This window comes from Alosa alosa, chromosome 12 (genome assembly GCF_017589495.1).
Source record: "Alosa alosa isolate M-15738 ecotype Scorff River chromosome 12, AALO_Geno_1.1, whole genome shotgun sequence".
Lineage (NCBI taxonomy): Eukaryota > Metazoa > Chordata > Actinopteri > Clupeiformes > Clupeidae > Alosa > Alosa alosa.
In genome coordinates, this window is record NC_063200.1 from 8,452,112 (window position 1) to 8,462,394 (window position 10,283).

The window sequence follows — 10,283 nt, forward strand, 5'->3', positions numbered from 1 at the left end:
TTGTAAGTTCTCACTAATATGATATCAGCTCACATTGTGTGTTCTCACTAATATGATATCAGCTCACATTGTGTGTTCTCTGTGTGTGAGTGCACATGTGTAGTATTCACAGAATGCATGTGTGTAACTGCAGTTAGGTGTATGTGGGTTAAGTCTATACGTATGTGTCACTCATAGATTTAGGGGTTGATGGGTGTGTGTCCTCTTTGGCCTGAGTTGGGTATGCGTCTGTGGCAGCGATGTGGCCCGCGGCAGTGTCGTGTTTCTGTGGTGGGGGTCAATTTAAACGCTGCCGTGGCTCTGGAAGGCGCCTGGAGCTCAGGCCAGCTGGACGCTGGGTGTCATACACGTAACTCAGACTGCCCTTTGCCTGCCCTCTCCCTCCCGTAAGCGCCCCCCTGAGGAGGCCGACAACACGGCCTCTGCCTCACACATCCAGGGGGCGATGGCTTTGAGTTCCTGGGGCGCTGAGAAGCCTCCGCACCCACATTGAACAGGTCCAGTCATTTAAAAGGCATGGGGCAGAGTGATTGATGAGATTAACAGAGTGCCACAGGAAAGTTGGAGGGCCGCTGTGTACAGCCTGTCTTATGTCATCATCATGTGTGGTCTCATAAACAGTGTCCTGTTCAAAAGAGCTACATTTCAAATCTTACGTCATTGTTGCATAATAAATATAACCAGTATTTACTCATTTTTCAGAAATGAACCTTTACATTTAAGTTCTGCCAGTAATTGTGGTTTAGTCATCGATTGCTAATATTTCACTTTATTTATGTCACTTAAAGGTACACTGCGTAACTTTGTTGCAAAATAACTTTGTTCACATTCATGTGCTGACAACATTTTAACATATAGATGATATAACTGTTATACCTTACTGGATAAAATCTTTTTTTAATGCATTTATATCCTCCTAACAGGAAATCGTTCAGCAATCCAGATCGATTAGGAGCTGTTACTATATCTAAATTGAAATGTTTATGAATGACTGAATTACAGACATATTTATAGCCTATTAGGACCACTTTTCTGATATTATGCCAACTGACAAGCATCAACAATCTTGTCTAAATATAGTTTATTATGTTTGTGTTTATTTTCCTAGAGCAGAAAATATGTGCATTTACTTGGTCTATTCACAGCTCTTTCAAAACCAAGGGTCTCAAACGTGTGGTCGTACACAAGTACAGAAATAGTAGTCACCTGTCACAAAATGCCAGCTATGTCCAGACAATTGGGTCAGTTATCTGACCCACACAGTTAACACTGTCATCCCTTAACAGCTTCTCCCATTAACAATGTAAGAGGAATTGTTTTGACGTGTCTTTGAGCTGAATGGTTAAGAAAGTCTAATCATGTACTGTCCAAATGGATTTGAACTGGCTTCTCTTATCCATCTCATATGGTTTACAGGGTTCAGACTTTTAGTGTTATTATTACTTTTACCACAAATGTAATTTCTTCTTCATTATGCTATGTGTGGCTGGTGGTGGAATTTCGACTCCCAATAAGTTACTTAATATGGCCACTGAAGGGGGCTATCTGACATAAAAAGATTCACACCCCATTCCCACTGAAAAAGCACTAATGCCAAGTTCAAAATGGTTCATAATTACAGGTTCACAAAAATAAAAAATAATAATTGGCCGACACATAAAGTTAATAATGTGGAATATTGAACATAATGTGGCTACTTGATTACCACCATCTCTGACTTAATGGGCACTTAGGGACAAAAAGGCTCTGTGAATGATTCATTCAACCACAAGAGGAAAAATAATGGAAGGAAAATGAGAACAGAGAAGAGGAATAGCAAAGAAAGAAAGAAAAGCAAGAAGAAGAGCGTGCGAGAGGAGGATGGGGAGGGGCGCACACATCACCATTTAAAGCACTGGCACATTGTGGAGCATTAGAATCTGAATTAGCGTGAATTAATTTACATTACCTTATTACATCCTTTCCTATCTAAATATATATATACACTTCAATATGAGCCCTAGTACCTACAGGGTCTTGTGTTTTTTTCCCTGATATCACATCGTCCACTTCAGTGAGGCTTCCCATGGCTGGCCTTCAGGAAGAGGTACGGCTTCTCAATCAGCACGGTCAGCACGTAGCCCAGAGAGAGGCTCAGAGCAGTGTGGCCCAGGAACAGGTACAACTGGACGAGAGAGGTCAGAGTGACAAATACAAACTGAAAAGGGAAAACATAACGGTCAGTAAAGAGGATAAATGGGAAACACTCACAAAGTTGAGGTCAGTGTAGTGAATGGCCGTTTCCCGTTTGCCATTGTAGAGAATGATGAGCATGGGGTGGATGAGATAACAGGCGAAGCTGATGTTGGACAGAGGAATCCACACGCTCAGAGACAGAATCCTATCCACAAACCCTACACAGGTGCAGAGAGTGTAACTCATGACTGTAACAACAACATCAACACATGACTGTAACAGCTATCATAGACCATAACCATAGCAATGCACAATAACAACTTGTCCATTCCTCTAGTCTCCTCAGTCCAGTCCAGTCCAGGCAGTTGTCGTGGTCTTTATTGACATATATCCTTTAGTTTATATATCTTTTATGTAGTATCTTTATTCTGTGTAATATCATTGTTTTGTGAAACTGAAGTCTGTAGTATGTTCAGTGTGGGAAAGGAAGACTGGTTTAAGTGAAAGAGCAGGTCTGGCAGAAAATGGCATAGACAAGGTTTGGTGCCAGGAAATGTAAGCAAAACCTAAAGAATGGCAAAACCTAAAAAGAATGTATGAATAACAGGATGAGAGGGCAAAGGTGAAGTACCATATATTACTTGGTCAGTTATCTGTAAACATAGGTGTCTTGTCTGGGATGACTTGGGGGGGTATAAAAGGCTGGACAACAGCCAGAGGATGTTATCTTACTTAGCTTACTTAGCTCACTGCTCACTTATCTTACTTTGCTTTCACTTACTTACTTGCTTCACTAATGCTCCGGAGTGCATTAAAGCCATCATCTGCAGTATACATCCACAGTGTGCGGACTTCTTTTGAGTTTGTATTATTTAATGTGGATTTGACACCACACAGTCTGCCCTGGCCAGTGGCAGCCCTCACCTCCATAGCCCTCCTCACAGGCCAGGATGACCCAGGCCAGCGCCAGGGCCCACAGGGTGCGGTGAAGACCCTGGTAGATGGCATGGGGCAGGGAGGGTCCCGGGGGGACTTCCCTCAGGCTGTAGGCCAGGCCCACCACAGCCATCATCACAGACAGAGAGGAGAACCAGCCCAGACCTGCCTGCCACTGACAGCACAAGGGAAACAAAGGACAACAAGGAAAACAGAGGATCAGAAACATTATATCACAAATCAGCAACAATACAGCTCAAATGGTGCAATTGAACTTACTGTGACTTTTACATCAAAGCAATTTGATTAAAGGGACACCAGGCAAGCCTGATGCTTTTTCTCTACGAAACTCCCCCTCACTCGGTCTGAAGCTCTTTTCCTTTTCTTTGCATCTTCCATTAAGAGTTTTCGCTGCTTCTTTGCCGGCTCTGCCATTATACACACGTTTGCAACAATCGCTAGCGTTTTCGTTAGCTTGTCTCTGTGCTGTGGATGCAGGATGTAAACTGATCCTGCTTCGGTCGGCGGTTACGATACACTAAACTTGCAAGCGGGATATTCCTACAGGCAGTAGGGGTGGGCGAGAGAGTCTTCATTCGCCCTGTAATGAGTCATTTCACCATATACCGACTTACGAAGATGAGTAATTAACACGAAAACGTTGCCTGGTGTCCCCTTAAGACTTGCTGTGTCAATGATAATAATGATCCAGGAATTTACCCGATGTCTCACAAAGGGTCCACTTTTGGTCGTCATATAGATTCCCGCAAGGATGCCAACCAGATATGGTCCATATCTAGTGTAGGGTTTGTTGTAATAATACTGAAAGTAGCTCTCAAATGATCTGTGAATAAAGTAAAAAAACAGGCACAATACCAGGGATTAACACTTAAAATAAAAAGGGCACTAACAGTACAACATTGCTCACCAATGTTGCCACTAGGACAGAGCAGAGCAGAGCAGAGCATTTTATCCCGCCCCCCTTGACCCCCCTCCCTGAGTCCACCAGTGAAACACCAGCAGTGACCATGAACTAGCTGACTTACAGTGTGGTGGGCTGGTGAACAGGCAGACGCAAGACGGCTGTGAGGAGGGCACTGGTCAAGCATGTCAGCACCATGAGAAGGACCGCCACAGCTGCAAGCACCCTCTTGTTCCTGAACCACAGGTAACACAGTGCACTGAGAGCATAGTTGTCAACAAACAAACAAACAAGCAAACACAAGCAAACACAACAACAGAGTAAGGAAAGACAGAGTACGCACGATAACTCACCATCTGTATAGAAGTATGAGTATAGGGGTGGTGATGTAGAACTGAAAGTCTATGGATAGGTACCAGGTCCATGGTGCACACTTAAAGAAAAACAGCCATTAGACCCCAAAACTCACACATCTCCCTCAGTCCACCTCTGCACTAAGGATCAGCAGAGGTGCTGTATAATAACTCACATCTGACCAGGCAAAGGTACGCACTATGTCAGTGATGGTGAAAAGATTGTTCACCAGCAGCAGGTTTGACCACCAGTATTTCTTACAGTTCAGGATCTCGTCATCAGCGATGAACCAGAAAGCCCCTCGCTGGACGACAGAGAAAAGACCAATGGCCAGGCACACAATGAAGAGGTGGAGAGGCTGAACTCTGACACAAAAGAAATAAATCAGCACTGTTAAATTCAACAATTCTGGACAAAAAAAAATCAATCCTGCTCTTTCGTCTTTTTGCTTCCAAGGGTATCACACTGTTATATATTATACAGTATATGTGTCTGTACATCGCAGTACTCTGGTTATACGGCTCTGAAATAGCCCTGTCTGTTGTTAAACATGTCCTGTCTACTATAGATTTGAAAGGCTTACCTCTTAAACCTCTTGAACAGGAAATGTGTCACAAGTCCTGGGCTCAGTTTATCCTCTGATCTCTGAATGGAAGCCAAAAGGGACTTGGCACTCAAAAGACCTCTGAGACACACAGGAGAGATACTTTCAGTAAAAAGTGTGGTTTTGTGTGTGTGAATCTGTGTGTGTGTGTGTGTGTGTGTGTGTGTGTGTGTGTGTGGAGGGAGTGGGGTATTTCTCAATATGTGAAAATGTCCACAACACCATCACCATTCCATTATAACTATAATTCTAAATAGATCTGTAATTGTGCACCTGTGCTCCACTACACTATGTGCTCCACTACACTATGCGTTACCCCAGCAGCAGGAAGGAGTCCACAGCCAGATACACAGGACCACTGAATGCAAACACATAGAGAGGGTTCCTCTCCACTCTCTCTTTCCAGCGCTTAGCATTATCTGAAAGGGACAAAAACAGAACAGTATAAGTGTGTGTGTGTGTGTGTGTGTGTGTGTGTGTGTGTGTGTGTGTGTGTGTGTGTGTGTGTGTGTGTGTGTGTGTGTGTGTGTGTGTGTGTGTGTGTGTGTGTGTGTGTGTGTGTGTGTGTGTGTGTGTGTGTGTGTGTGTGTGTGTGTGTGTGTGTGTGTGTGTGTGTGTGTGTGTGTGTGTGTGTGTGTGTGTGTGTGTGTGTGTGTGTGTGTCTGTGTGTGTGTGTGTATGTGTGTGTGTGTCTCTGTGTGTGTGTGTGTGTGTGTCAGTGTGTGTGTGTGTGTGTGTGTGTCAGTCTGTGTGTGTGTGTAAATGCGTGTGTGTGTGTGTGTGTGTGTGTGTGTGTACGTGTGTGTGTGTGTGTGTGTGTGTGTGTGTGTGTGTGTGTGTGTGTGTGTGTGTCTGTGTCTGTGTGTGTGTGTGCGTGTGCGTGTGTGTGGATAAAAAGTGATTAGCGATATGAGTGTACTGCATGATCATTTGATGAGTGCTGATTATTTGAAGAGTACTTGATGCGCTGCGTTACCCAGGTTGCTCCATGCGCTGAGCTGCACGTTGTGGCCTGAGAGGATCCAGAGCAGGCTGAGCATGCGGATGCCGTTGAGGGAGGAATAGCTGTCAGCGCTGCCTGACCCCACGCTCAGGCCTCCCGCGCTCAGACCTCCCGCGCTGCTGTCCTGCAGGGAGAGGCTCAGGACTCCCGCGCTGCTGTCCTGCAGGGAGAGGCTCTGCAGCCAGGACAAGAAGCGACCTGCAAGGGACACGGCCATTCAGTCACCAAACACTCTGATTTGTTTCTGTTTTGTTTAAGTATATTTTGGGGCTTTTTGCCTTTTATTCAGACTGGACAGTGAAGAGTGAAAGGAGGGGGAGCGAGAGATGGGGTGGGCTTGGGAAATGACTGCGGGAGCGGCTGGATTCAAACTCGGGTCCCCGTGAGCGCCTGGACCCAAATGTGCTACAGATGCTGCCTCAGCACCCCCAGTATACTCTGAACCCTCAGGCAGTCTGACTTAACCCCCTAACACAACCATCACACAGAAATGACACCATTCTACTGGGTGCAAGACTAAGTACCCATATGGAAAAAGTATGTTGGTCATAGACAATCCTCACAGGATAAATCTGTAGCAAAGTGTTTGCATATTTCACACTAACATGGCAACTTCAACATGCAAGGTAGATTATATACATACTATTTTTGTTTTACTGTATATGAACAGGGGAACAATTGTGTGTGTTAATACCTTTATTGTACATACCAGTAGTATAGACCCTTTCAATCTGTTCCTAGAGGGTTTCCGGTTGAAACGTTCAAAACTAATGCAGATATTTTTTATTTAAAATTAATCTGACAATTAGTGTAATTCTCTACAAAATGCCAACTTTAAAACTTTTTTTTTCATCTTTGGTTGTTCCAAAGATACCATTAGCTCAATGTTGTTTTCTGTGCCACCGGAAATGCCTTAGAAATGCACATACTGTATTTGTTTAGGCAGTGGAAAGAGTCTATATAAAAATAAACAACTTTAAAGATTTTTCCTTATTGCACTTAAACTTTCCTTCTGACAAGTGATATAATTAAATAAATGACTCACAGTCATTGTACTAATGGGCTCTTAGTGAGAAATCATTTGAGGAAGTTGTTGTAAGTGTGTGCCTAATGGTTGACGTCAACATTTTCTCGCTGCAAGCCATTTGGAAACGACGTCTAAACCAGATGGAGTGGTGAGTGGAGCATTATAGCCTAAGGATGTACATACTACAACACATCAAATGATTTGTCACAATGTAATGCTTGCATACTTGAATTTAGGAAACTACCCAGTCAAAAAAATATCCATGAGACCAATCCATAGTCATGCTACTTTAAGCACTGTACTGAAGCGGCAGCCAAGAAAAGACTTAGGTCACACATGTACGAATAAGCAAACACAATACATCTGAGAGATTCCTTTAAATCTTCAGCTACAATAAAGGACCATTCCATTACAGACTGTTACTATCACAAAAAAACATGATCCTTTTTAGACCTCTTTATAATAATTACAGACTATTATCATGCCTCTAGCACTTCAAATAGAAGGCATCTACATGGCACTTTTCCACTCTGAGAGCACTCAAAAATCAGTCACACCGCGCCTCCATCTACCAATGACACAGCCTGCTTTTCAAGGTGCTATTTCCTAACACAGTTGGGGTTCACTGCATTGCTCAAGTTCACTTTGGGACACATTCAGCTCATAGCAGGTTGATACTGAGACCTCTCTGATTCCATAATGCTTTACACAGCCAATCCACTCTTATAAAACTTATTGATAGCCTTTCACAATAACATAATAGCACAGTAATTACTTATAACAATATTTAAAATCCCTGTAGTAAAATGTTTTAAAATATATTGTATGTATGCTACAAATTGCTCCATATATCCTGGTCCTCTGCTCCTCTACAAGCGTGTTGGTCTTGTGAAGTGATGTGGCACTAGTGTGATTGACTAGTACTTCTAATGATTGAGCAGCATGTGTGCATCCCTGTGTTTTGTGGGCGTGGTGGTGTACGTACACTTACTCTTTGTGCTGCTGTCCTCGCTGGCTTTGCCGTCTGAGTTTGTGCTGCTGTCATCAGGGCTGCTATTGTCTGGTTGACTGGCTGGAGAGCCGTTGGAGAGCAGGCTGCCATAGCAACTGGGGTCAGAGGTCAGGGGGATGTCAGGGCTGGGGGTGACCGCCCTCTGGCGCTTCAACCTGAGAAGGGCCACGTAAAGGCTAGCCACCAAGGGCACGGTCACAAGCACAGCGCACACAAACCTGAGGGGAGAAATGGTCAACCACACAACAATTAGCCCATTTCACAAGATGGGGCCGCTGTGTAAATCAACTTCCTGTGGAACAGCACTGTCCCATTGACAGCAAAAGAAAAGTCCACAGGAAAGACAAAAGCAGGAAGACGTTTTACCCTGCCAATTAAGGCATCATTAACATCAACGAGGCCGGACACCTGGACACTGTGAAATTGGTCTATTCATTGAAACATACTGTTTTCAGTCTAACTATACAAAAAACTCCATTTGTAAGAACTGTAGGAGACACACACAAAGACAGACAGAGCAAAGGCACACAGATAGCTAGATCATTTGGATTACTCCTCACAGACAGATGACTGCAGAGGGGTCAGGAGGGGTCATGTGGGTACTAAGGCAGTGGGTCATGTAGATGCCCAACGTGGAGTCAGACAGAAGTGGAGATGGCACCGGGGGTATTAGAGACTCCTCTTTCGATTGTAACATATCTAAAGACAAACATACACACACACACATAGTACACATGTAACAGATAATACACTTGTACAGCAATAATAAATATAAGGTTAAACATATTACCGTAAACTACCAGAGTCTGCACATCTGCCTCTGTACATGAGTCAGGAACACAAATCCCAACAAAGTACTGAACTTCTTCCTGCATATCAGCACAAAGATGTGGTATTTTGGGAGATGTGCTATTTTGATATGTGGTATTCAGATATCATAGGCTCTACCAAGATAACATTTTACATAGCGATGCAGTCACCTGCTTGAGGAACACCTGGCAGTACTGCCCTCTGAAGCCTGGCGCACTGACAGACAGGCACTCGCGTAGAGAGCCAGGTCTGTTCACGTTCCCGCCCTTCACATCACTGCCCAGCTTCCCAAACGCATCATACACTGCATTCACACAAAACGTCTTCAGCTCAACGTGACTCAATGACAAAGAGACAAGTTCAGTCATGAGAGAGAAGATGAGATCAGATGAAAGACATTTGATCTATAGGTCAGGGTTTTGAGGTGCACCAGTTAAATGATAATGATAAAAGAGACTTAACATATGGATTTATTTGTCGACCTGCAATAGCTTTCAAGACATGCCATTCACCTTAAAAAGTGCATATAGAATAAACAGTTTTATAAAACTGTTATGCGCATTGGATAGTAATACAGATAGAGAGACTATACAGAACCCTCCGTCCAGTAGAGAGCCCTGTACTCCAAGTAGTACAGGTAGAAACTGGAAAGTTTGATCACGCACCATTTTGATGCTGTGTTTATCAAGCTTCTAATTCACGTGTTCAAGAAAAGTCCAAATTAATGAAATCATATGCAAAACGTGCCCCAAAAGAATATGAGTTGTTGGAAAAAATGGTTCAGACTTACTGAGAGCTGCATACTTTGCTGGTTTGTCTTTGCTGAGCTCCAGAAGAAACATCCGGGTGTCCTGCATGCACCTGTGAGAGACATTGAAAGCTTCAGTGATGGAGAGGAACAGGAGGCAGGTGGTCACCTCGCTCCAGACAAGCAGCATCTTGTGTGAAAGCTCAACATTTTTTTTGTGCATTTGGAGATTTAAATATCAAAACACAGACACCTGACCACAGACACTGACGACAAGTGGTCATGCCTTTTAATAAGTGATTATCCATGTCAAATCAGGCCTTTGAGAATCAACCACTGAGCACGCTCCAGTAGCTGAGCTGCATCACACTTCATCACAGACACCCTAGGCACTGACAACAGGCACAGACACAGCATGTAAAGGCCTTACTTGTCTTAAAGACAGACATAGCGAGATGAATTTCATTTACATTTACTTAATGGCTCTTAGGAATGACAATGAGCATGTTGTTGAGGTGATGCTGTGTATGGGAGGCGCGGACCTCTCTTGGCTCCTGCTTGATTAAGTGGAGCACTGGCACCGCCGTGAGAGCCAGCTGCTACTGTTTCCGTCTGCACTAAAAGGTCAGCGGTGTGCTTTACACGGAAACTAGACCTTTGCTCGTAGCACGCACGACAGCACTCTTGGCAAC

The 10,283-nt window shown here is 43.9% G+C and overlaps 2 protein-coding genes across 2 annotated transcripts in view; both read right to left on the reverse strand.

Moving 5' to 3' along the window:
- Positions 1-2,096, reverse strand: part of alpk2 (alpha-kinase 2) — a 20,986-nt gene extending 18,890 nt beyond the window's left edge. The window contains exon 1 of the mRNA XM_048259374.1: positions 2,011-2,096. The gene's annotated coding sequence lies outside the window, so the exon portion shown is untranslated. The remainder of the gene's footprint in view (positions 1-2,010) is intronic.
- Positions 842-9,765, reverse strand: oacyl (O-acyltransferase like). The gene is made up of 15 exons (XM_048259377.1): positions 9,634-9,765; positions 9,014-9,147; positions 8,824-8,902; positions 8,594-8,732; positions 8,013-8,251; positions 5,968-6,192; positions 5,308-5,410; positions 4,971-5,072; positions 4,587-4,752; positions 4,387-4,466; positions 4,158-4,268; positions 3,832-3,955; positions 3,100-3,286; positions 2,251-2,393; positions 842-2,164 (listed from the first exon to the last, which is right to left on the reverse strand). The coding sequence occupies exons 1-15, from the start codon at positions 9,698-9,700 to the stop codon at positions 2,051-2,053; spliced, it is 2,013 nt and encodes a 670-aa protein (XP_048115334.1). The 5' UTR covers positions 9,701-9,765; the 3' UTR covers positions 842-2,050.
- Between the last annotated feature and the right edge of the window lie 518 nt (positions 9,766-10,283).